Source organism: Hyperoodon ampullatus (assembly GCF_949752795.1).
Source record: "Hyperoodon ampullatus genome assembly, chromosome: 14".
Taxonomy (NCBI): Eukaryota; Metazoa; Chordata; class Mammalia; order Artiodactyla; family Ziphiidae; genus Hyperoodon; species Hyperoodon ampullatus.
Genome location: NC_136927.1, coordinates 19,038,806 through 19,065,454, shown reverse-complemented (window position 1 = coordinate 19,065,454; position 26,649 = coordinate 19,038,806). Strand labels below are relative to the sequence as shown.

Sequence of the window (26,649 nt, the reverse complement as noted above, 5' to 3'; positions counted from 1 at the left end):
TCCTGGAGCTCCCCAAACAGCTCCCTTGCTACCCAGCCCTTGTAGCCTTTCGTTTTCACATTAGGTAACTAACTCCCATCCCCTGGCCGGCCAGCCTCAAGCTTCCAGACCCATCTTACGGGCATTTCTAAAACTGGCGGTTTCTTTTCTCGTTTATTCAGTTTCCTTTTATTGACTGCTGGCTCAGTCACAGAGATACAGGAATGAGTAACAGTGGTCTCACCTAAAAACCCTGCTCAATTTTAGGGGAGGACATGAGCAGACTGGGCAGAGCGGGTGAGTGGGGAAAGGGCCGAAAGAGTGGGCCACTTGGTGTGCAGATGGCACAGTGCAGTCGGGGGGGCGGAAACTCCACGGTTCAGAGCATGGGGAGGGGGACGTAAAGGGACTCTGAGCCCTGTTTCACTCACACTGCTTAATGAGGCAGAAAATAGGGACACTGTTTCACCAAGATTTCCACCAAGTACAGTTAAGTAAAACGAGTGTTGACTGAACTTGGAAAACTCCTTAAACCAATTGAATAAATGAAGCACTTCTCTAATGAAAAGAACTCTGATTTCTATTGCTGGATAATATCTTCGAGCTTTAATATATTTTCTGTGAAATACATACCTGTGCTCGTGCTTGTGTCTATGTATTTTTGAGGGCTCCTTTGGTTTGGATTTGGCTTATTACAAAGAATAATTTTATAAACCAGCTTTAAAGAAACACACCTTCTCCCTCTACCTTTTTCCTCCTCTCCCTCTTTTGCTCCCACGATGATTTTTATCTGTACTGTAGAGGACCTACTAGCTGAGAGGTAATAAGAAGTGAAATTGTACATACAAAAGGATATGCTGCCAAAGTTACTTTTTGCAGTCAGGCTCTCTGGAAATTGCAGTGCATTTTCCCATTGAAACAATGTTATTGGTGGCTGGATGCCCACAAAAGCCCATTTAATATATAATGTCTGTGCCATATAGTATCGTGCTAATTGTACTACAGAACACAACTGCCACCCTAGGTCCCATGGATAAATGCATTTCAAGTTCAAATTGGGATTCCAGGAACACATTTCCCTTGCTTCCCTGAGGGGATGGCAGCTGCCTGGTCCCAGCTCTTGCCCACTTCCTCCTCCACCACCTCTATCACTATCATTGCTGATGCTCCGTGGTCCTGTGCCCCGGGCCTTTTCTCATCTGGGTTAGAGTGAGGACTGTCAGCATGAAGCTGTAGGTCGTGGCTCTGGGAGCCCAGAGCAGGGGAGCCCAGAGGACCAGGAGCTGGAGGGAGCCCTGTGGGAGTGGAATGAGGGGTAGGGGCTTCATTGAACCAGACGGGAGGAGCTGGGGGGCTACCTCCTCCCGCTAATGAGCGCCCTGTGTGGATCCCCTGTTCTCGGTACCAGAGGGCAGCCAGCTGCAGTGCCTGGGCCAGGGGCACCCCTGGTGGAGTCCCCGGTGGCTGAGGACTATGACTTCCTGTGAGAAGGGACGGTGACTGGAGGTGCTGAGATTGGTGTCCTGAGCACAGTGTTTCCCAAAGGTGCCCACAGCTCCGGTGGTACCCAAGTGATTTAACTCAAACCATGCAGAGCAATTTTTGTTTTAAGTGCCATCTCTTCATTTTTATAGTTACCTTCTGTTTATAGGAAGGTATAATGGTTTTCCATTTATGATAGTGATGTAAAATTTTTTTATTGAAATAGATTATTTCAGCCAAAAGTGAACTGGCTTAAAGAAAATAATTAAGTACTGGAAGTGCATGTGTGTGAGGGACACATACGTGGGCCAGTTGGCCATCCTAAATGTAGGTGTTTAGGGCAACACAGTGGAGCTGGCAACATGGAGAGGATGGGGAAGACTGCAGTCAACCGTTTCCCCAGCCTGTCTCCAAGGGAGGGGTATTGGACACGTTATATCATAGACATGACACCTTTCTAATGAAGTGTAATTTTCTGTAAAGATGCGGTTGGTAGCACCAGATGTCCTGAAAGATGCACTTCCAGAGTTGCTGCCACATCGCTCCCGCCTCTTCCATAGGCTATCATATCTCGTGCAGTGGTTGCCAAGCTCCAGTAGCCAAAGGTGGGAGAAAATGACACCTCTTCATCTCACTTCTGGTACCTTCCTCATGTGTGCAATTGGAATCGTTTCCGCAGGGAGAAGGCAAACCTTGCCATCACCCTCCACAATGACCAGGAGGAGATCATGGCCCAGGCCACCTTCCTGGACTATCCCAACTGGAATGTAGCCCCACAGGACGACTGGGTGTCCGTGTTCCGGGAGCTGGACAGTGAAATCCCATGCACAGTGAGTAACCATGCACGTTGCTTATGAGAACGGCTTGAATTTGGAAGGGAAGTCCTATGTTTGCATATAGGTCTTCTCAGTTTTTAGACTGAGCAGTTCAAAAGTCACAACAGAAAGTGCGTGACATCATGACAGACAGAAATGAACTTATCTGGTGGAGAGGGAAGGGGAGTCTGAGAACAGGAAGCCTCAGAGGAGGACGGGGGGTGGGGCACGGCAAGGAGTTAGGGGAGCATCACGACTGCGCTTCCCAGGCCTCCACGCTGTGCTCCCAAGTCTTTGACCTGCTGGGAGGGACCTGCCATTTACACATCTGCCCCTGAAATAATGACAACAGAGCCTCAGATTCAAGTCATGCTCTGTAATTTTCAAAGTGCCCTCATGGGCTCTGGCTTATTTGATGTCTCCCAGCTGCAGACACAGGACACCCTGTCGACCCACAGAAGCCAGGTCATCGGGTCTCAGGGAGCTGGGCTTTGGTAGCCTGAGCTGTCCCTCGGCTGCCAGAGCCAGGCCAGCATCCGGGCCAGTTGCTGCAGAGAGCCAGAGGCTGCAACTGCAGGCAGCACGCACGCTTGCCCTGTCGGTGGAGTTCAAGAGCGCGCCCCGGAGCCCTGGGGAACGGCAATTGTGTGAAAGAGTGGACTCGCGCGCGCGCACACGCAAACACGCACAACCCAGCCCTTAGTTACCCAGCATCTGTTCAGCTAGAGGCTGCCTCCCCCTGGTCCCCTGCGCTCGCAGTCACCACTGTCAGAAAAATTATCTCAAGCTTGGAAATAGGCCAAAAAAGATTCTTTCCATTGTGCTTGTACTTTTGATTGATTTTCTATTGACTGGGCTATTTTACAGTTCCGCAGGAACAGTGATGAACTGGTAGAGTTTTGTTCATTTGAGATGTAAATAACTTCAGTGTGGTGGAAGAGATAACCTCAAAGGGTACACTTTCTGGTCCAGTGGGACCTGAACTCTTTTGTATATAGCTGGGCAATCTTCTAACATTTCCTCATTAAAACTGCCTGAAGCCAGCTTCTCAAGTGCAATGAATCGTTTTGTATCATCTCACTGGTCGCCTCATGAATTGATGGGTTGAATCAATCTCGGATACGTGCATTTTGTATTTGCATTAGGGTCATGATTTTACCTTTTTGAGAATTAGAAATTAACACCATTCTTCCTAAATTCTTTCCCCTTTTGTTCCTTTTCTTGTTCTTTTAAAATTGTTTCTTTTTTAAACTACTTCCTTCAATAGTGTAGAGCTGGGCCGTCCTGTAGGGTACATCAGCCATATGTAGCTATCTGGGCACTTGAAATGTGACTAGTTTGAACTGAGATGAGCTCTGAGTATAAAATATGCACTGGACATCAAACACTCAGTAGGAAAAAAAAGAGTATAACATACTTTGTTGAGAATTTTTATATTTACTACTTCTTAAAAGGATAATAATGTGAATATATTAGGTTAAATAAAATATATTAACATTAATTTCACCTGTTTACTTCTTTTTAAAAATATATCTACTAGAAACTTGAAAATTACGTATGTTCCCAGCATTTGTGGCTTGAATTATTTTCCTATTGGACAGCATGGGTATAGAGGCTTATGGCTTAATGGCTTACCTACCCCGGGGGTAACTGCAACTAAAATAATGATTTTTATCTTAAAGCTAAGGAATAAATATTGAACTGTAATATTTTTGATGGAAGAGAGAATTTGGGGGATAAATCAGCCAAGCAATAAACCATGTACTAGCAAGGCGAGTCCTGATCAGAATGTAAAGCAGATGCCATGGGGTTAGATGAGTCCGTGCATGGGAAGTGCTCACATTGCGACATTGAACTGTCACTGTCGCTGTTGTTATCTGGACTCTGGAGTTCGTGTTGCTTGCCTTTGGGGAGCTTTCAAGCTCATGAACTAAACTCATGATTCTCTCGCCATTTTATGTCTGATAAACACCTTCTGAGTGTTCCTAGGGCACGTGCCACCCAACAGGAGGGGAGACCAAGGCACACGGATGTGCAGGTGGTCACCCAAGGCCGTCTATGAAATTGTTTGGGAAACAAGAGCCACAGAAGTGCTCCTGTTGTCCAGATCGAGGTGCAAGCACTGCCCTCACTTCACCACTCAGCCCCTTCCCATTTGCATTGTCTCTAGAATTTGAGGATTTGTCCATAAACACAGGGGTACTGAGCTGAACAGAGGGATGTGGGGATGTGTAGAGCAACTCCTCATGACCAGCCACTTAGAAAGTCCTCAGTACAACTGAGTCACGTTGCTGTGCGGAAGAAATTAATACAGTGTCGTAAATCAACTATACTTTGATAAAATTTAACAAAAAAGTTACGGGGCAGCGTTCTTTAAAACCCCTAAAGACGTGACCCGAAAGCCATATTAGAATCTTGCTACTTTGTTTTCCCGCTTCCAGGTTTTCTGGGTCCCGAGCGGAGTATTTGTTTCTGACTCTGGGAATGTTGAACAAAACAAGCCGTTGGATTCCTAGCGGGGCATCTGCCTTCCATCCTCCAAATTCATGAGAGGCGCTTTCCCTGGTGTCACTTGAATAGAGCAGCAGCTGCTGACTCCAGAGCCCCGGGGGGAGGGGGATTGTCTTTCACTTGGGCTGAGGCGCCCTGGGGACAAGACCACTGAGTTCAGAATCGACTTCACTCCCCCGCAGGCGCCCCCCCTGCCCGTGGCCCCGTAGTGAGGCGGGAGGAAGGACCCGACAGGCTGGACTCATTTACGACCCCCCTTTCCTTGAATCATTCCGAGCTAGGAGGACAGAAAGTGGCTTGAACCCTGCCTGGGTGTCTCCTTATTTTAGACATAAAATATCTTCCATCGACACCAGGGAGCTCTGTGCCATGGCTGCCCCCAGACCCGCCCCTATCTCCCACCCCTCCCCTTGCTCTGACTCGGCCTCTAATCGTGTCCTCTTTTCTTCTGCAGCCTCTGAACACGTTGTTCATGCACCTCTTTGTGGCCGTGGACGAGTATTCTGTCGGCTGCTGCAAAGAGATTATTCGGTGAGTGGCCACGGCGTGGCAGACAGTGACACAGCAGCATCGTAGACGAGACACGTTCATGTCTTCATCATGTCTTCAACCATCTGGATAGTCAAAACAATATTTTTAAAGGAAATTCTTTCAGGTGTTCAATTTGCTTGTACTTTCTGGCTCTAGTCAAGCATTTACTCTGAACAGTGGTGATGTTTCTGAAAGAATACAGTCCTTCCTTTGAATGGACGCCTTTAACTACCACTGTTGGAGGCAAACAGGTCACGCGGTCATTTGAAGAAAATGGATTTGGGGGGAGGAGAAGAAGAGAAGACTTGGTCACAGGCTTGGATGTTTCTAAAAATAGTTTTCCTCAGGCTCATCCTTAGACATGTTATTAACAGGACCGCCTGCAGAAACCTGATCCGCGGGGCGTCCGCCACAACGGATCTCTGACAGGCTGCACAGACATTTGGCGGGGGGTGGCCTCAGCTCTCAAGTCACTTTGCAGTGTCACACCAGACCATCCAGATGCCAGGGCAAAGGTTAATCTCAGCAGAAACCTGGTGCGCCGCGTGGACATGGTGCCTTGGTTCATCGCTGGCTCCATGGAACAGATAGAAGAGGGGGCATTTGGAATCCAGGAAAAAGCAGAGAAGAAAAAGGAATTGCCTCGAAGGCGTTCTTCCCTTTGCAGGCAGGGAGCAGGGTGCCCAGGTGGATCTGTGAACGCCTCATTTTTGTAGTGAAGGCGTTCGTCTTGCCAGGTGCTGGCTAACAGGATTGTTGACACCCCGTCCCCTCCCTTTCCCTCGCCAGGACCGTGTTCAAGGCGGTGCCAGACCTGCACTTCATATTCCTCATCGTGCCGTCCTACATGAGCCTCGGTAAGTCCTCCTCCACCACCTCCTGGCCCCAGTCGCTAACATAAGAAATTTGTGCTTAAAATGGGGCTTTGGGGATGGGACATAAGAACCATGGGTCTCCAGGTCCTCAATGTATAACGTGCCCATTCGATTGTAACAATTAAAACACACGTTAGAATGGAAACTACATTTGCCCTGAAGTCCTAAAGTTATTCCTTGGTAAATCGAGGCCTCACTTCTTCGTCTCTGGGATTTAGGCTCAACTCTCATAACTGTGTTCAACCAAGTGGGGAACATTCCAAGCCTGACGTATGATGAGGACTTTGCAGTGCACATATGTCACAGGCACAGCCACTACCCTCAGCTACACATCCGCAAAGCCAGGTAAGTGTGGAGCCGTGCCTTTTGTTACCTAAGCTTTCCCCTGACGGTTACCTTACAGAGAGTTTAAAAATTGCCACTTCTTACAGTAAGTGATGATAGCTCGAATGAAATTGCTTTGTAATACCCAGAAGCATTACTTCATTTGGAGATGTTTACAATTCCCCTTGATGACATAACTTGCAGGACTGAATATCTGATGAGACCCATTTGGTGCCGTGTGGTCAGCAAAGCTGTGCATTTACTACTTAAGGGTTTCTGAAGACACACAATCCTTGGCTCCACACTGAGTGAAATAACTTTCAAATAAAACAAACATAGAAATGAATCTGCCTATTTAGTTTTCCCAGTAAAGCCCACCTATTTTCCAGCATTCAGTGAATAAGGATTCTGTTGACCCCAAAGAGGAGTTTTCCAAGCTGAAAGTCTTTACCATTCACGGCCCACATGACGTGCCTTGAAGGTCAGCAATCTCAAGGCGATAGCTGTGGCAGATTCTGTTTTCCAAAGAAGGCCATCTTCTATCCTGCATGCTCTCCTATAATGTGGCCTGGCTACTCTTCTCAACAGGAGGTGGGGTCCGTGTCCACTCTTTTTGAGTCTGGGTGTTTTATGGCTGCTGTGGCCCCCACAGCATGGTGGAAGGGATGCTCTGTGACGTGGGAGGTTGGGAGGCTTCTGCCTGGTTCTCTTGGGATGCTCGCTGTGGAGGATACAAGGGGGAGAATTCTGACTACCCTGAGACCACCGTGCCGGAGAGGCCACAAGTCAGTGCCGGGCCCGCAGCCCCAAGGGGCTACCGCTGACAGCATTCACCATGTGGATGTGCAGCCCAGGAGAACCCCCAGTGTCTGCAGCCCCACTGACATCTGCCTGCAGCCACATGAGAGACCCCAAGCACGCACTGCCCAGCTGAGTCCTCCCAGGTTTCTGATGCACAGAACTGTGAGCAATATAGAACGGCTGTTTTGAAATAAGAGGGCCTATAAAATCATTTCACAAGGGTGGTTGGTTCCTTTATCAGTGAAGAGTAAGCTGTATCTTTTGGGGGTAACCATTGCCGTATTTGTTTTTGTTTGTTTGTTTTTATTTTTGGCTGCACCACGTGGCATGCGGGGATCTTAGTTCCCCGACCAGGGATTGAACCCGTGCCCCTTGCAGTGGAAGCGTGGAGTCCTAACCACTGGACCGCCAGGGACTTCCCACCATTGCCATATTTGATGAGTGCTGGATTTCTTTAGAAAGTATCGAAACTAAATTTTTAAAAAGCAAGAGCCTAAGGGCTTCCCTGGTGGCGCAGTGGTTGAGAGTCCGCCTGCCGATGCAGGGGACACAGGTTTGTACCCCGGTCCAGGAAGATCCCACATGCTGCGGAGCGGCTGGACCCGTGAGCCATGGCTGCTGAGCCTGCGCGTCCGGAGCCTGTGCTCCGCAACGGGAGAGGCCACAACAGTGAGAGGCCCGCGCACCGCAAAGGAAAAAAAAAAAAAAAAAGCAAGAGCCTAATGTTTACCAGGCATGTAGTATTATGGCATAATTGTTAAGAATTTGCAATAATGACATCAGGTAGATCTTGATCCTGATCTTGGTTTTACTACTCACCAGATGGATTAACTTAAAGAAGGAACTAGGCCTCCGCAGGCCTCAGTTTCCTCTCTGTCCATGGGTGTGAGCATATTGTCTGCTGTATGGGACTGTTGTAGTGATGGGATGAGCTGATAAAAATCAAGTACTTAGCACACTGCCAGTCACATGTAGGTGCCCAAGGAAATTAAATATTATTATTAATATTATTAGAGTTATGTGGGGAAGAGAGACCCATCTATGATAAACTGTGACGCTGTGTAGCTTGAAGGAGGGAAGGACAGAGAGGGGTGAAGACAGCTTCAACCCCCCAGGCCCCCCAAAATCTAAATGTCCATCAACATGTAAATGTTCACAAACTGTGGTACCTCTGTACAATGGATACTACTCAGCAATGAAATGGAATAAACTACGTATACACACAATAGCATGGATCAACCTCAGAAAGCTTATGCTGAATGAAAGAAGGCAGACATAGAAACAAAGACCACATACTGTTGATTTCACTTGTATGATGTACAACACAGGAGAGGTCAGATCAGTGGTTGCCTCTGGCGGAGGGAAGAGGGATGGTGGGAGGGATATGGTGGGGAGACAGCGCTCTGTGCACTGATCGGGGTGCACGCAGTGCACGCAGCTGTCAAAGGTCATCGAGCTACACTCTTAATATCTGTGCACTGTACACTATATTATTATACCTCAGTGGGAAAAATGTAAAAGAAAAGAGGCTTCATAGAGAAGGTAGCCTCTGAATCTGGTCAGGAAGGATGAGTCAGAGTTCAGCCAGATGGACAGAATGGGCAAAGGCATGGAGGCAGGAAAGTACCCGGAATGTCTGCTACCAGGCAGGTGGGCAGATGTGAGGAAGAGCAGAAAAACTGTGATGAGCAGGCTTTAACTTGGAGCCAGCAGGGAGCACTGAAGAAAGGATGGTATGGACTGTATGTTAAAAAGAACTGCTTTTCATGTGGCCAGTGGCTTGCAGGGGAGGAGCACAGAACAGTCTGGCCAAGAATGATGCCGGCTGGAGTTCAGGCAGTGACGAATCAAAGAGGTCCAGGTTGGGGAATGGATCAAGGCAGGTGCATAGAGGCAAAGAAATGTTTGAGAGGGAAGGTGAAGTTTGATTGCCAGTTGGTTGGAGAAGTTGAAGGATGAGCATGAGTAAATGGTGACTCGGGGTTTCAACTTTAGGGGGGATGGTGGATTCATTAACTGAAAGTGGAAATAATAGCACTAGATGGACAGGAGACAGTTGGAAATACAGGGCTTCCCATGAGTGAGGAGATCATGAGAATAAAGGAGATGGTCTAGTTGAGGGGGAGATTTTAAAGTGAAAAGCAGAGGATTAGAGCACAATTTTGAAAGATGAAAGTGAGCCGTTAATGATTGTAAAGAAAAATTGGAAGAGGGGTATTGTAGAAGTCAAAGACGCTTAAAGTGGCAAATCAAATAATTCGCAGGGAAATCAAATAATTTGAATACAAAGAAGAGACCGTTGGATTTGGTAATTTAAAAGACACAGATGAGATGAATAAAATTGATGAACTACTAGCCAAACTGACCAAGAAAAAAAAAGAAGATATATCACCAATATCAGTATTGAAAGAGGTGATATCATTACAGATCCTATAGACATTGAAAGGATAAGGGAAGACTGCAACAACTCTATAAATTCAACAATTTGTGTTCAAACACAAACTACCAAAACTCATTTTAGAAATAAGAATAGGACTTCCCTGATGGTGCAGTGGTTAAGAATCCGCCTGCCAATGCAGGGACACGGGTTCGAGCCCTGGTCCAGGAAGATCCCACATGCCATGGAGCAACCAAGCCCATGCGCCACAACTACTGAGCCTGCGCTCTGGAGCCCGCGAGCCACAACTACTGAGCCCTGTGCACCGAGAGCCCATGCTCCACAACAAGAGAAGCCACCGCAGTGAGAAACCCACATACCACAATGAAGAGTAGCCCCCGCTCGCCACAACTAGAGAAAGCCTGCGCGCAACAACGAAGACCCAATGCGGCCAAAAATAATTAATTAATTGATTTAATTAATTTTTTCAAAAAAGAATAACGAGTAATTCTATACCTATTAAAGAAAGTCCAGTGAACTTTGGGTGAGAGGGAGGGTGGCTGCCTGCCCTGATGCTGGCCCCTCCCCCAGCCCCCACCCCTCCTGACTTGCTTCTTCTCTTTTCTTTCCTCTTGCTGTTGTGGCTCTGAACTCGGCCCCTTCCAGGATCTGGGCCTCAGCTTTCTCCCAGGCTCATCCCTTTGGCTCCTCTGTGCCAGTCCTGGCCACTCAGTCCAGTGCTCTATCTCTGGCCACTTGGCAGTTTTTTTAATTATGTTTTCAGAAATTTCTGAAAATTAATTTCTTAGGATCTTGTAAGTAGTCTCACAATTGCTATAATTTTGTCTTCATTTCATTTAAAAATCTCTCATTTTTTTCTGCCATTTGCTAATTAATTTGAGACATGGGCTCATTTAATAAAATGAATTATATTTTCAAATCAGAAAACATTTTAAAGAAAAAATTACTCATTGTTTCAGTCTTCTATGTGAGTATGTAACCATACGTGCATATGCGAGTATATGTGTGTATTCTCTCTCTCTCTCTCTATCTATATATGTATATGCACATATATATCTATAGTCATGATAATACGTTCTGTTAATTGTATTTTCCACTTAAGGTAGCAGCTCCTCCACCTTCCAGATCAGTTTTGTTCTTTTTCATGGCTGTGTGGTATTTCATCGTGTGGCTCTACTGTAATTCATTTAAGTATTCCTTATTTATGGAAATTTATCCTCTTTTTTTTCTATAACAAGAAATGCTGTGGTAAACAGCCTTGTACATATATTTTTAAGCATTCATGCTATTTTTGTCTGTAGTATAGATACCTACAAGTGGAATTTCTGGATAAGGTTGCATTAAACACTAAAATTTTAAAATAGATACTACCAAATTATTCAACCAAAATAATCATGTCAATTTATATCCTAACGAATAGAGTCTCATTTTCTTGCACCCTCATTTATGCTGGATGTTTCAGTTATTAAAACTGTCTACAATACAATAGTAATTTGTTGTTTTAATTTGCATTTATCCAAATATTTGTGGGTTTCAGGGTGATTTTACAGGTTCCTTTTTAAGTGTAGGAAATAGTTGCACTTAAAATAATTTCCAGTTTAGAAATTATCCAGATGGATGATTAAACATGTGCATGCAAAGCGGACAGTTCTTTGGGGGAGGGTAGAAGGGAATGGTTACAGTTGAGGTAGGCACATTTCCAGGTCTTTTTTTTTTTCACTTACTAGGTCACCAGTTTATTATAAAAGGATGTAACTTAGGAACAGTCAGATGGAAGAGGTGCACAGGGCAAGGTGTGGGGAAGGGGCTCAGAACCTCCGTGCCCCCTCCAGGCTCACCACTCTCCCTAAACTTCCACGTGTTCACCAACCTGGAAGCTCCGAATTTTCTTAAAGTGTAGGCAGTATACAAACTTTGGGTCATGGGAATTGTCATTTTCTTGAGGCATTTTAAAGCTTATATACTTTCAACATAGATATTCAGCAAGACATGGATTGTAATAGAAAATTATGTATAAATCTAATACTGAAACTGACATATGCAGAGGCAGCCTATCTCAAAATCCCCTATTTCTGGGGTAGGGGCATGAGTGGAATTGGTGAGGGAGATTAAGAGGTAAAAACTTCCAGTTACAAAATAAATGAGTCACAGGGGAAAAAAATCACCTATTTCTTTCACTTTTTAAAAAGTAAGTGGCATCTTTGCTAACTTACTCACTGATCCCCACTTGTCATTTCAAGGATGTAGGGCGCTGGAGAAGTCAGGTGTAGAGTGTGCCTCGCCCAGTGCTGGCTCCTAGAAGCACGTGGTAACTGGTGGTTATGAGCTGGTCTCCCAGTTCCCTCCTTCCCACCCCCTCCTTCCTTTCTTCCTTCTACCCTTGAAAACTTGAGTGTTATGAGTGCTAACCTTCATATGGACAGGCTGTCCTGGCCTGAACTAAGCCTCACAATTCCTTTCCCTGAGGTCATGCTTATTCAGCCTCTGAGAGTGAAATGTCCTGCTGGTCCAGAAAATCTGCAAGAAGCAATTCACGAGAGGAACGTAGTGCTGGTGGCAAAGAGATGACAGAGGGTACTTTGTAATGAGGAAGGGATGTTTATAAAAAGAGAACTTTTTAGTATATAGTAGTGAAATACAGAGATAACTGACATTATGAGAGTTGATGCTTTTGCTTGCAGAAGAGGAAATGTAACACATTTTAAGAGGCCCTCTGTCCACAGCGTTCATATTAGAGTTTTGATACTTACAGGTGTAGGACTTCAGGTATCTGGAAAATGTACTAATGTGGATGACCTCCCTCCTTAAGGATACAGGAAAAAAGAACACTTCAGAGTCAGATGGGCGTGGCCATGCGTCCGCTTAGGCCGCCTCATTTCTCTCGTTTCCCCCGCATTTATTTCTCAACATCTGTTTCATCAGTTGTTACCTGCACTGATAATTAATGGTGAAGAACACAGTTCTTAAGACACTAAACCAGTGAAGAGTTTGGGGATGTAATTATCCTTCTGCCATTTACCTAGCAACGCATTCAGAGCCAGCGAATTAACGCTGTAATCCCCAGTCCCGTTTCTTTGATTTACCCATGTGCAAAATTGTGCTGTAATGTGCCCCTCTACTTAGACACAAAGTACTGAAGTTCCTGTTCTGTATTTTGTATAATATATGAAGTAAAGCATAGCTGCTTCTAGACACATCTTTATAATCTGTAATGGGCTTGATTAATCATTGGTGGTGGATTTGAGATGTTCTCAGATTTAGAAGCTATTAGAATGGCCTTTCTGGGGGGAAACCTACCTTTTTCAAGTCCTCACAGGGATAGGGGAGGACTCACTAAGGAAAGGATTGTGTGCTGTCAGTCAGTGTTGTAAAGTAATTTAAAGTTTCCTTTATATAGTACTGCTTTTTTGTTAATAACAAAAATTAAGTTAGGTCAACATTTAGGACTTTAGGTCAATTTAGGACTTTAAAATGTAAGATGTGGTGTTTTTAAATACTAACTTCTCACCTTTTAAAGCAGTTATTTTTATTAAGCGTTTGATAGTCTCACAATTATTAGGAATCCACTTAAGCTTGACTTCTGAGCAATTTCATGTAAATGAACATTCTGATGCCTAAGTGATAAATATCCTAAAGCATTCGAAAGAAGTTGTAGGGCAGTTAGGAATTTCACCACTAGTCTTCTTGAGTCCTGATAAGTAACCCAGCAAATAGAATTTGGTTCACAATCCAACTGGAACTATGGTGTGCCAACACAGACTTTTGGATCAGATCCCAGTGGGGTAAGTGCAGGGGCGTCTAACTGGCCCTGAATGTGCTTTGAAGCACTTCATTCCGAAGTCCTCCATAACTTGTAAAATCATGACATTTTCCAATGAGTAGAAGCTAAATGGCTCCAAAACCCATGTTAAAGTTTTCAATGGAATAATATATGGTTTAGAAATGATGGATTTGATTCTCCTAAAGAAGACCACTAGAGGTCACAAGAGATCTTGGAAAGAAAAAGGTGCTTTGTTTTACACAGCTGAATAAAAAGAAAAATCTAGTTGCTTAGCTGGCGCCCACTGTAGGTTCTCCAACCCCAAGTTGAAACTGTTCGTGGTAAGGGTTGGTTTAAGCCAAATACATTGCATTTTTTAGCGCTACCACTAAATTGGATTCTCTGAATTTTTCTTTATTCATTGATTTCTTTTTTTTATCAACATAGAAATTTATTTGAATTCAAAATAATATGGTTATATGTCAGATAAGACAATAATTATGTAAAGCACATATCATCGTTGGCTCTGAAACAGTTCTAAAGGTGTTATTCTTTTGAAGTCAAAAATTATGTAGTAAGAATGTACAAGGAAGCAAAAATATACAAAATAAGTTTACTGAGTATTGGGAGTTGTTACAAGAGGGGCACACCAAGGTAATGTAACAGAGTCCAAATTACATAGCATGCAGCAAGGAGTTCTCGCTTATCAGCTCCTGGAAAATGAACCGGTAACCTCAGAATGCAAGAATACCACCACTGGGTTAACAGGACAAACTTTCTGAGGGACACAGGGAGTAATTCACTATACTTCCCCTTTCTCTAACTCCTTTCCTCACACCTATTTCTTTTCTTTCCTCCAAGATAGGTTTTATCCTGTGGAAAAAAAAATTTGGTTTTATTTGTAAAGTGGAGTAAATAATATCCTGATTGGAGCAGGCAGCGTTTTAGCTGACGATGCTCAGAAATCAAACTTTTGGAAAAGGTCAATCAGCTAGCTAGCAGAGACCATCAGTGGCTTGCAGAAAAAAACAAATTCAGATAATATGTCCTTGCTAAATAGATAAAAAGAATAAGCAGTTAAATATGGGTGAAAAATCCCAGGGTTTACTGTGACCTAGACAATCAAAAGCAGACAGGTGACCTTTGATTAAGCCCATTTACTTGTGCAGTGAGCTCTAAGGGGCTCCAAGATAGAGTGTGGTTTCCAACAGCATCTACAACCAAAGGGCAAACTCAGAATGTCTCCTTCTCTCGTAGAAACTGGAACACGGATGAGAAGTCTTTTTTGGAGGAGCCCTTCACACATATCATCCTGTAGATCTGATGGGCCTGAGTGCCCAGAAGGATTGAGCTGTTCGTGCTGGTAGCAGAGTCTCGTGTTAATCCCAGATCCTTAGCCATGAGTGTTGTTCCAAATCCACCCTGATAGTTATCAGCCGAGGGAACTCCATCCATCACCCCAGGTACAGGATGATAAGTGTCACTTGACCAGCATCGTCCTGAGCTCATATTTAGGATTTTAGCCAAGAGTTTTGGGTCAGGCCCCAACCTGATTCCCAGATTCATAGCTTCAGCAGTTCTGGTCTTACTAATAGCTAACAGGAAGTTGTTGCAGATCTTTGCAGCCTGCCCACTCCAAGCAGCTCCACAACACGCCACATTGGAGCCGCCCACGCATCCCAGCAGCTGTTGGGCAGCAGCAGCAGATTCTTCTGCGACTCCTCCCACCATAAATGTGAGGTTCGCAGGCCAAGCAGCTCTCACACCACCAGAAACAGGGGCATCCATGAAAACTGCTCCCATTTCCTCAACTTCTTTGGCCAATTCTTTCAAAACCACAGGATCAATAGTGCTGGAATCTATTAACAGTGAGCCTTTCTTCACTTTCTTTAGAATTCCATTTGCTCCAGAATAAGCTTCTATCTCATCGATGCTGGTGGGCAACATTGTGATAATTCTGTCAGCTTTTTCAGCTACATCTGCTGGGGAAGACACTACCTGTTCACGTGCATCTAGAAACTCTTTGCATGCATCAGGGAACACATCATAAATAATGAGTGGATAGCCATGTTTCATGAGATTTTTTGCCATTGGATTCCCCATGTTGCCTACTCCAGTGAATCCAACTGGAGTTTTAGAAGCCACTGACCTAGAACACACTGCTGCAAGGCTGGCCACTGCTGGTTGCTGCTGGTGGCTCCACGGAGCCATAAGGAGGCTGCCATGCTGCCCCCACCCCGCCTCCCCGTGGTGACTTCCGCGGCTCCCAGCTCACCCACTGACTGCTAGGGTGTGCAGTGCAGCGGGTGGTATTGACTGCAGCTATTCATTGATTTCTTAAAGAATATGCACACATATATACACACTCTCTCAGGCTTAAATAAATACAATATTTATGGCATTTAAATATCAGAATCACTTTTCCAGTGGTACATTTTTAAGTCTAGCTAATGAAATGCAGATCCTCTCTGGTTGTGGAAGATGCCATCAGATAGGAGAGAGGAGGCCATGCCAGTATTCTGAACGCAAAGATGGGCTGCGGCCGTCCTTACGGCCCCTAAGCAGGAACTTACCATCTGTGAGTTCGCAGTGGTTTCTTTGCTGGCAAGGAAACAACGCACACCTCCCGCATCCAGGGAAGCCACCTGTAGGTTCTCCTCTAGGCTTGTGATGCTACAGAAGAGTGGTCCGGATGCTGAGAGGTCCACCTGCCACCACGGGACAGTGCCAGCCGGCCGGGCAAGTGCCCTGGGGTCTGGCATTGCGCTGCTCCTTGAAAGCCCCGATCACTGATGTAGTGGAAGTGGTGAGTGAGTTTGTTCTCCCTCCTCCCCACCTCTGAGGAAGCCAGCGACAGCCACCAGGGCCCTGTCCTCCTTCACCTTGCCTTCTCCTGGGTTTACAGGACACCCAGGCCCCAAGTGAGGTGTCCTGAGAGGCTGTTGATTTTCTTCAGCTTTGGATCCCACCCCATTTTCACTAGCATGTTTTTCAGGGTTCAACGGACATTTAAGGGCCTGGATGATCAAACCCGTTTCTATGGGATGGACCTTTTGTTTCCTCCAAACAAGTTAAAATAGTCTATAACTGATTACATTGACACACACGTGGTCGCCTTCTCCAAGCACGTGCTGGCTGGAAGCTCCAAAGGAAGGTTGATCCTTATTCAGTGGTGTCAGCCTCATTGTACTTTGTGTTGATCAACCCTAACCTTCATAATCATCACCACCTAAACTCTGGGGGTCACAGAAGTGCTGGGCACGTGGCCCTGCTGTGTTCAGCGGCTCCACGGGAAGCTGTGGCTCTCCTCCTATCCGAGCGGCAGGCAGTGCTCAAATTTAAACATTTTACTGAATGAATTGTTTTCAGTAGCCAGGGTGTCTGTTTCCATGGGGCTGGACTTTGTCGTATGCCATTTGAGACTCTGCGAGGCTGATGTCATACTTTATCATTAGCACCGGGGCTGATGCAAGATCATAAATCATCGATTACCCCAAGGAATGAGTTTCTTAGAACAAGTTCCTCTTTATCCATTTTGGGGAAGGGCTGAAGGGAGAGACTCTTCAGAGCTCCATGATTTGGATGTTTTCTTCTTATTCCCAGAAGAGTAAGTGTTGAGGTGTGATTATGGATCACTTTGTTCACGGGCTGCCGAGGGCTCGTGATTAGGCTTACGGCCCCGGGTCTCTCTGAACCTTTATTCCTGATTTTTATACCACAAAGTAGTGTTTTTGTGTCCATCATATAGATAAAAGCCCATGGTACACAGTGATAGCTGTCTTGATCCACTTAAGAAGATTAGGATATTGAATTACTTTCACATAATTTAAAATCATTATCTCTGTTAATAAGTACTGATGTGGACTTTATTTTTTGGCAGGGTATTTGAAAGTGGATTTGTTGGCTGTTCTCTCCTAGAATCTTCTTGTTTTGTTTTTTCTTAACCAATATCGTCCAGGACTCTTTTTACAGAGAAAAGCCATCTCCATTAGCAGCACCTTTTTGCGGGTGGTTTTGCGGGGAAGTGAGGGGTTTCTGGAATGCACTGGGGCCTTCTCGGCCCTTCCAGCTGAGGTCCTGGGCTCTCAGGTGGAGGCAGCTGATGGGGGTTTCGGGGCATATCAGATGGTGGGGGGACTGTGAAGTTTCCCACAGCAGATGCTGCCGGGGGCCGACTGCCTGCCTGAGAGTGACCTTGAGGGCGTCCCCACACTGTACCCTCCTGCTCTCCTCGTACCTGCCCTCGTGCAGGTGAGACACCAAGGCTCAGCAGCGAGGGGACCGGGCCAGTTTCTCAATCAGGAGAGGCAGAGGCTGATTAGAGGGCTGGGAGCTGCCAGCATGGAGCGGGGGTCGCTCCCCAGAGGCGCCCCCTTGGGCCACACGTCCGCACCTGCAAATGGGCCGAGCGACGGCACCCCAGTGCTGTCAGTGTGTGCGGTAGGTCCCCGTCCATGTTGGCTGTCACTGTTACCCCTGGGCTGTGGGCTCCAGGGTGTGCAGATGTCAAAGGTCGACAAAGCCGGATGCTGGTAAGGACAGATTTTAATTCGTAATAACCATTGCGATAGGGGGAAACATCCAGGGTGGACTGAACTCAACTTTGATCTGTACAGAGGTGACTGGGCCTTTTTTTTTTTTTAATTTTAATTTATTTATTTTTGGCTGCATTGGGTCTTCGTTGCTGCACGCTGGCTTTCTCTAGTTGCATCGAGTGGGGGCTACTCTTTGTTGCAGCGCGCGGGCTTCAGTAGTTGTGGTGCGCGGGCTTCAGTAGTTGTGGCATGCAGGCTCAGTAGTTGTGGCTCATGGGCTTAGTTGCTCCACGGTGACTGGGCCTGTTGAAGAGAAAAGGAGGGAAAATAAAACATAAATAAATAAATAAAATAAAGAGAAAATGAGGGAGCTGGTAAGGGAGTGAGCAGGGTCTCAGTAGAGTCAGGGAAGTGACAAATTACAAAAAATGGGAAGGCGGGGTTGGTCCCTGTGAGACCCATCTGAGTCACTCACTAGCCCTGATGGAAATTAGGCTCCCAACCTCCCACAGAGGGCTGGGAGACGGGCCTTATCCTCAGGTGTCAGCTGGAACAAACAGGAACTTCTTCTGGCAGCCCTGAGCTTTCTCAGGCAGGCACTTTAAGGGGGGGGGTCTCAGGTCATTCCAGGGATGTGGCCTTGAGCTGTTAGGAACTGTTAGTGTTTGTTCATGTCTTTTCAGGCCTAGTGGAAAAGAGGCTCAGGGTGTACTAGGCTAGGGTCTGGTCACGGAGTCTTTGTCACTCATTAGATGGAGCTATTAACATCAAAGAGAACATATTAGAAGATAAAGTGGGATGAGGAAGATGTCAGAGTAATGAAATAAGGGGGAGGGAGGATAAAGGTAGTAGCCAAATCAGTTACACTAGAAAAAAATAATATGAACATGGAACATTTTAAAAGAAAAGGACCAGGAAAATGTATAAGAACATCCTAGACAGGTAAAATAGAGTAGACTTAATCAAGAATCTGCTAAAAAGAAGAAAGGAATGTGGAATATGGCAGCAAAATGGAGGCCAAGGACCAGCATCCTCATGCTGCTGTAAACCTGGTTCTTGGGTCCTCCTCTCCCCACCCACACTGGTGGTCCAGGTCACGGTACAGGTCCTGAGAAGGAGGCTTGAGGTAGATGTGCCCAGGATGGTGAGCGGAGCTTTGTTACCTTCAAGCCAGCATCTCCCCCTCCATGGAAGTAGAGAGACATTTTAGGAATAAAGGGTACCATGGGCCTGTTGGGAGGAATGCATAAACAAGCTTAACTATTCTTTACCTTAGTAATTCCCAGAGTCTTTATAACTGTGACAATCCATGAGGGACCCTATAGCGGAAAAGTGTTTTTAGACAGTGGATTTCTTCTAAGGGGAGGAAGGGCTGCTGGGAGCAATATCATAGAAGCAGTGCTCCTTGGAGCACTTTTGGGAGGTGCTGTGCCCCCCTTGCTGTCCTTTGGCTCGTGAGCGATGCTGCCCTGCAGTCCATGCCCAGCCGGGCCGAGCGTGTCCCCTCTGCCTGGGACATCCCACCTCCAAGTCTCGACACAGCTTCCTCCCCGTCTCTTTACTCAGGTCTTACTCAAGTGTCACTCCCTGACCCCATCACTCTCCATCCCAAAGCAACTTACCACTCTTTGAAATGTTCCAGGTGATTTGTTTGGTACATTTTTGTTGCCTGTTCCCCCCATTAGAATGTAAGTTCGTTTCGTGGGCGTGTTGCTCTATCCCTGGCATTTAGAACAGGGTCGCAGGAGCAAGCAGAGGAACCAGCACTGAATTTAAGCCTTTCCGGTAAACAGGGTGGAAGATCACGACGACCTCGTGCCAATATTCCTGCACCGTGACACCATCCTGAAGGAGACTTACGGCGAATACTTCCTGGCTGAACTCATAGAGGCCCAAGATGAAGAGAATCACGCCATCGTGTGTGAGGTGTGTGATAAACCACCTGGGGGCCCGCTGAGGGAGAGGGATGAGAGAAGTGAGCGGCCCTGGTCCTGGTTTGCTGAGCATCCCGGGAGCTGCCTCCCTTCCTCCTTCTAGGTGGTGTGCCCGGCCCTCTGCCCAGCTGCGCCATCACCCACCTCCCCAGGGTTCCCGCTTTAGGTTTTCAGGTTTTACGAGGTCCTTCCAGATGCCCAGTCTTAACAGGCTCCAGCTCGAACTAGATGCAGCTGACTCCAAGTTCCTGGAAAACAACCCCGGGCAAACATCTTATCGTTTGGGCTATGTGCCCCTTGGAGGATGTGCAAGTCTTTGGTAGCAACAGTTAAAGTGAGCTTGAGCATGACGGTGGGCTCCAGGTGTGATGGATTTAACTGATGATTACCCTTGGTTTCAGTAGGTGAATTCTATCTCAGAAAAAATTTCTGATACCAGGTTGCACTGAGACCAGTGAAAGCAATCTTTGGGGCTAGAGCACATGAGTATATTTTAAAAGCTCCCCACATAATTCCAGTGTGCAGCCCAGGTGGTAAAACATTTATCTACGTGATGGAAAACACATCGGGTGAAGAACAGGATTAATTTAGGTATACATGGGCGTTAGTTTCTTAAGGTGAGAACTGGCCCTGAAAATTAGATTCTGATATACTAGTCTATGATAGCTGTTTCTTCTACATTTCAGCTACATTTTTATTCTTTCATAGTTAGGTTTCTGCATTGTCTTTTAAGGACTTGCTTTCAAATATTGTCATTTGACCTTTAGCTCCAGGCTGGTGACAGAAGGAAGGGTCAGGAAATATTTGGGCCCAGCAGCACCATTTTGAAAAACCATGTCTTACACGATGAGACAAAAACTACTGATAATTAAAATGATTCATACAGACCCAAATAAGGGCTTTTAATGATCCAACTGTACCTATTCAGTTTTGTCAGGTCTTTGTTTTTGGAGAAGGCCTTTATATTTATTTATTTTTCCAGCTTTATTGAGATATAATTGACATATAGCATGGTATAAGATTAAGGTGTACAATGTGTTAGTTTGACACACTTATATATTGCAAAATGATCACCACCATAGCATTAGCTAACATCTCCATCATGTCACATAATTACCATTTTCTTTTGTGGTGAAGACATTTAAAGTCTACTATCTTAACAACTTCCAGGTATATCATAGAATATTATTAGCTAAAATCAACACGCTCTACATTAGATCCCCAGAACGTATTCATCTTATAACTGGAAATTTGTATCCTTTGATCAACACCTCCCCTTTGCCCTGCACCTAACCCCTCATAGCCACCGTTCAACTCTCTGTTTCTTTGAGTTCAACTTTTTTAGATTCCACATAAAAGCAGTATCATACAGTATTTGTTTTTCTCTGTCTGACTTATTTCACTTAATATAATATCCTCAGAGTCCATCCTTGTTGTCACAAATGGCAGGATTTCCTTCTTTCTCATGGCTGAATAATATCCATTACATATATGAGCACATATATATGTATACATACATATGTACATACATACATACATACCACATCTTCTTTATCCGTTCATCTGTTGGTGGCCACTTAGGTTGTTTCCATATCTTGCCTATTGTGTATAATACTACAGTAAACATGGGAGTGCAGAGATCTTTTCAATACCCTGTTTTCATTTCCTTTGGATATATACCCAGAAGTGGAATTGCTGAATCATATGGTAGTTCTATTTTCAATTTTTTGAGGAACCTCCATGTTGTTTTCCATAGTGTCTGCACTAATTTACATCCCCACCAACAGTGCACAAGAGTTCCCTGCATCCTTGCTAACACTTGTTATCTCTTGTCTTTGGTGGTTTTTTTTTTTTTTTTTTTTTTTGGCTGCACTGTGCACCACATGGGATCTTAGTTCCCCAAACAGGGATAGAACCTGCACCCCCTGCATTGGGAGCTCAGAGTCTTAACCACTGAACCACCAGGGAAGTCCCATTTCTTGTCTTTTGATGATAACCATTCTAACAGGTGTGAGATGATAATCTTATTGTGATTTTGATTTGCATTTCCCTGATGATTAGTGATATTGAGCATCTTTTCATGTACCTGTTAGCCATTTGGATGTCTTCTTAGAAAAATGTCTATTTAGTTCCTCTGCCCATTTTAAAATTAGGTTCTGTGTTTTTTTGCTATTGAGTTGTATGGGTTCTTTGTATATTTTGGATATTAACCTCTTATCAGATATATGATTTGCAAATAATTTCTCCCATTCTGTAGGTTGCCTTTTCATTTTGTTGTGTCTTTTGCTGTGTAGAAGGTTTTTTTTGTTTGATATAGTCTCACTAATTTTTGCTTTTGTTGCTTGTGCTTTTGGTGTTATATCAAAAAAATTGTTGCCAAGACTAATGTCAAGAAGCTTTCCCCTATGTTTTCTTCTAGGACTTTTATAGTTTCAGGTCTTATGTTTAAGTCTTTAATCCATTTCCAATTCATTTTTGTCAGTGGCATAAGATAAGGGTACAATTTCATTCTTCACCGTATGATTATCTCATTTTCCCAGCACCATTTATTGAAGAGACTACCCTTTCTCCATTGAGTCTTCTTGGCTCCCTTGTCAAATTTTAGTTGACTGTAAATGTGGGAGTTTATTTCTGGACTCTCTATTCTGTTACATTGGTCTATGTGTCTATTATGCCAGTAGCGTACTGTTTTTTTTTTTTTAATTTATTTATTTTTGGCTGCGTTGGGTCTTCATTGCTGCGTGCAGGCTTTCTCTAGTTGCGGTGAGCGGGGGCTACTCTTCATTGCGGTGTGCAGGCTTCTCATTGTGGTGGCTTCTCTTGTTGTGGAGCATGGGCTCTAGGTGCATAGCCTTCAGTAGTTGTGGCACACGGGCTCAGAAGCTGGGGCTCGTGGGCTCTAGAGCGCAGGCTCAGTAGTTGTGGCTTATGGGCTTAGTTGCTCCGTGTCATGTGGGATCTTCCCAGACCAGGGATCAAACCCATGTCCCCTGCATTGGCTGGTGGATTCTCAACCACTGAGTCACCAGGGAAGCCCCCATGTACTGTTTTGATTACCATAGCTTTGTAATATTGCTTGAAATCAGAAGTGTGATGCCTCTGGCTTTGTTTTTCTTTCTCAATGTTGCTTTGGCTTTTGGGGGCCTTTTGTTGTTCCATACAAATTTTATGATTTTTTTTTCTGTTTCCATGAAAATGCCTTTGGAAATTTGATAGGGATTAATTGAATCTATGGATGGCTTTGGGCAGTATGGACATTTTGACAACATATAATTCTTCTGGTCCATGAACACAGGGTATTTTTCTATTTCTGTCTTCATTTTTTTTCATCAAAGTCTTATAGTTTTCAGTGTACAGATCTTTCACCTCCTTAGTTAAATTTATTCCTAGGTATTTTATTGTTTTTGATGCTATTGTGAATGGGACTGTTTTCGGTATTTCTTTTTCAGAGATTGTATTTCTAATGTATAGAAATGCAACTGATTTCTGTGTGTTGATTTTGCGTCCTACAACCTTACTGAATTTGTTGATTAGTTTTAACAGTGTTTGGGTAGAGTCTCTAGGATTTTCTGTATGTGAGATCATATCATCTACAAACAAAGACAATTTTGCTTGTTCTTTTCTGATTTGGATGCAGTTTATTTCTTTTCCTTGCCTGATTTCTCTGGCTAGGATTCTAGTACTTTGGTGAAGAGGAATGGTGAGAGTGAGCACCCTCGTCTTGTTCCTGATTGGAGGAAGAGCTTTCAATCTTGCACCACTGAGTATGACGATAGCTGTGGGCTTGTTATTATTGGCCTTTGTTTTGTTGAAGTATGTTTCTTCTATACCCAATTTGTTGAGCATTTTAATCATGAAAGGATGTTATATTTTGTCAAATGCTTTTTCTACATCTATTGAGATGATCATATGATTTTAATCTTTAACTCTATTAATGTGGTGTATCACATTTATTGATTTGCATGTATCGAACCTCCTTGCATCCCAGGGATAAGTACTGCTTGATCATGGTGTATGATCCTTTTAATGTGCTGTTGAATTCAGTTTGCTAATATCAATATTTTGTTGAGAATTTTTGCATCTGTATTTATCAGGGATATTTATCTGTAGTTTTCTTTTCTTGTAATGTTCTTATTTGGCTTTGATATCAGGGTAATGCTTGCCTTATAAAATGAGATAGGAATGTTCCCTCCTCCTTAATTTTCTGGAGGAGTTCAAGAAGGATTGGCATAAATTCTTCCTTAAATATTCGCTAGAATTCACCAGTGAAACCCTCTGATCCTGGGCTTTTCTTTATTGGGAAGTTTTTGATTACTGATTCAATCTCCTTACTTGTTATTTGTCTGTTCATATTTTCTATTTCCTCATAATTCGGTCTAGGTAGCTTGTCTATTTCTAGGAATTTATCTGTTTCTTCTAGGTTATCCAAGTTTTTGGTATATAATTTTTCTTAATAATGTTTTACCCTTTGTATTTATGGAATCAGTTCTAATGTCTACTCTTTCCTTTCTGATTTTATTTCAGTCTTCTCTCTTTTTCTTAGTCTAGCTAACAGGTTGTCAATTTTGTTTACCTTTTTAAAAAACAGCTCTTAGTTTTGCTGATCTTTTCTATTATTTTTCTGGTCTCTGTTTCATTTATTTCCGCTCTGATCTTTGTTGTCTTCTTCCTTCTGCTAACTTTGGGCTTAATTTGTTCTTCTTTTTCTAGATCTTTGAGGCATACAGTTAGGTTGTTTATTGAGATCTTTCTTTTTCTCAATGTAGGCATTTACCACTATAAACTTACCTCTTAGAACTGCTTTTGCAGCATCCCAAAATTGGTTTATTGTATTTCCATTTTTGCTTGTTTCAAGATATTTTTTGATTTCCCTTTTGGTTTCTTCTTTGACCTTGTGGTCTTTCAGGAGTGTATTTTAAAATTTCCACATACTGTGAATTTTTCAGCTTTCCTCCTGTTATTGATTTCTAGTTTAATACCATTGTAGTTGGGAAAAATACTTGGTATGATTTAAATATTCTTAAATTTGTTAAGACTCATTTTGTGATCTATCATATGATGTATCATGGAAAATATTCCATGTGTTCTTGAGAAGGATTTGTACTCTGCTGCTCTTGAATGGGATGTTCTCTACACGTCTGTTAGGTTGATTTTATCTAAAGTATGAATCAAGTCTAACATTTTCTTGTTCATTTTCTCTCTGGATGGTCTATCCATTGTTGCAAGTAAGGTATTGAAGTCCCCTGCTATTATTGTCCTGTTGTCTATTTCTCCCTTTATACCTGTTAGTATTTGCTTAATATATTTAGGTGCTCCAATGTTGACTGTATATATATTTATGATTGTTATATCTTCTTGATGAATTGACCCCTTTATCATTATATAATAACCTTCTTTGTCTCTTGTTAGTGTTTTTGGCTTAGTCTGTTTTGTCTGGTATAAGCACAGCTACCCCTGTTCTCTTTTTGTTTCCATTTGCGTGGAATATTTTTTCCACCTCTTCACTTCGAACCTATATGTGTCCTTAAAGCTGAAGTGAGTCTCTTGTAGGCAGTGTATTGTTGGGTCTTGCTTTTTATCCATCTAGCCACTCTGTATATTTTGATTGGAGAATAAAATTCATTTACATTTAGAGTAATTATAGGTAAGGACTTACTAATGCCATCTTATTGTGTTCTGGCTGTTTTGTAGTACCCTTGTTCCTTTATTCCTTTCTTGCTGCCTTCCTTTATGAATTGATGATTTTCTGTAACGAGATGGTTTGATTCCTTTTTCTTTATCTTTTGTGAATCTACTGTAGATGTTTGCTGTGTGGTTACCATTGAGGCTTACATAAAACATCTTACAGATATAACCGTCTATTTTACACTAAAGACTTAATTTCAATTGCACACAAAAATTTTACCCTTTTACTTCCTCTGTTATGTTTTTAATGTCACAATTTATCTCTTTTTATATTACATATTCATTACTAAATTATTGTAGCTATAATTATTAAAATATTAAAATTCTTGTCCTTTAATACCTACATTAGAGTTACATGGTTAATGCTTCACCATATTAAAGTTTTAGGATATCCTGAACTTGACTATATACTTACCTTTACTATTGTGTTGTATATTTTTATATATTTTCATGTTATTAATTAGCATCCTTTCATTTCATCTTGCAGAACTCCTTTAAGAATTTCTTGTAGGGCAGGTCTAGTCATGATGAATTTCCTCAGCTTTTGTCTGTCTCCGAAAGTCTTTCTCCTTAATTTCTGAAGGACAGCTTTGCTGAGTAAAGTATTCTTGGTTAGCAGTTTTTTTTTCTGTCAGTGCTTTGAATATATCATCCTGCTAACTCCTGGTCTATAAGGTTTCTGCTGAGAAATCTGCTGACAGTGTTATGGGGGGTTACCTTGTAAGTCCCAAGATGTTTTTCTCCCACTGCTTTTAAGATTCTCCTCTTGTCTTTGATTTTTGAGTTTTATGATAATGTGTCTTTGAGAGGATCTCTTTAAGTTGATTTTATTTGGTGACCAATGCACTTCATGAACTTGGATATCTATCTCTCTCCCCAGATTTGGGATATTCTTGGCCATTATCTCTTTATATAAACTCTCTGCCCCCTTTTTCCTCTCTTCTCATTTTGGAACTCTGGTGATTCACAAATTGGTCCTTTGGATGGTATCCTATAAATCATAGGATACCATCCTATGA

The 26,649-nt window shown here is 43.6% G+C and overlaps 2 protein-coding genes across 2 annotated transcripts in view; one reads left to right on the top strand and one right to left on the bottom strand.

The window, feature by feature from the left end:
- CFAP61 (cilia and flagella associated protein 61) overlaps positions 1 to 26,649 on the top strand; it is a gene marked incomplete at both ends in the record, with an annotated part of 251,873 nt that overhangs the window by 6,304 nt on the left and 218,920 nt on the right. Inside the window, 5 exons of the mRNA XM_079719874.1 lie at positions 2,141 to 2,291; positions 5,242 to 5,318; positions 6,108 to 6,175; positions 6,412 to 6,538; positions 19,805 to 19,937. Coding sequence (XP_079576000.1) covers positions 2,141 to 2,291; positions 5,242 to 5,318; positions 6,108 to 6,175; positions 6,412 to 6,538; positions 19,805 to 19,937 — 556 coding nt within the window. The remainder of the gene's footprint in view (positions 1 to 2,140; positions 2,292 to 5,241; positions 5,319 to 6,107; positions 6,176 to 6,411; positions 6,539 to 19,804; positions 19,938 to 26,649) is intronic.
- Positions 14,710 to 15,701, bottom strand: LOC307063646 (3-hydroxyisobutyrate dehydrogenase, mitochondrial-like; the record flags this gene model as incomplete). Its single annotated transcript, XM_079719875.1, is given in 2 exon segments — positions 14,710 to 15,665; positions 15,668 to 15,701. Coding segments are annotated over 2 exon segments (990 nt in total).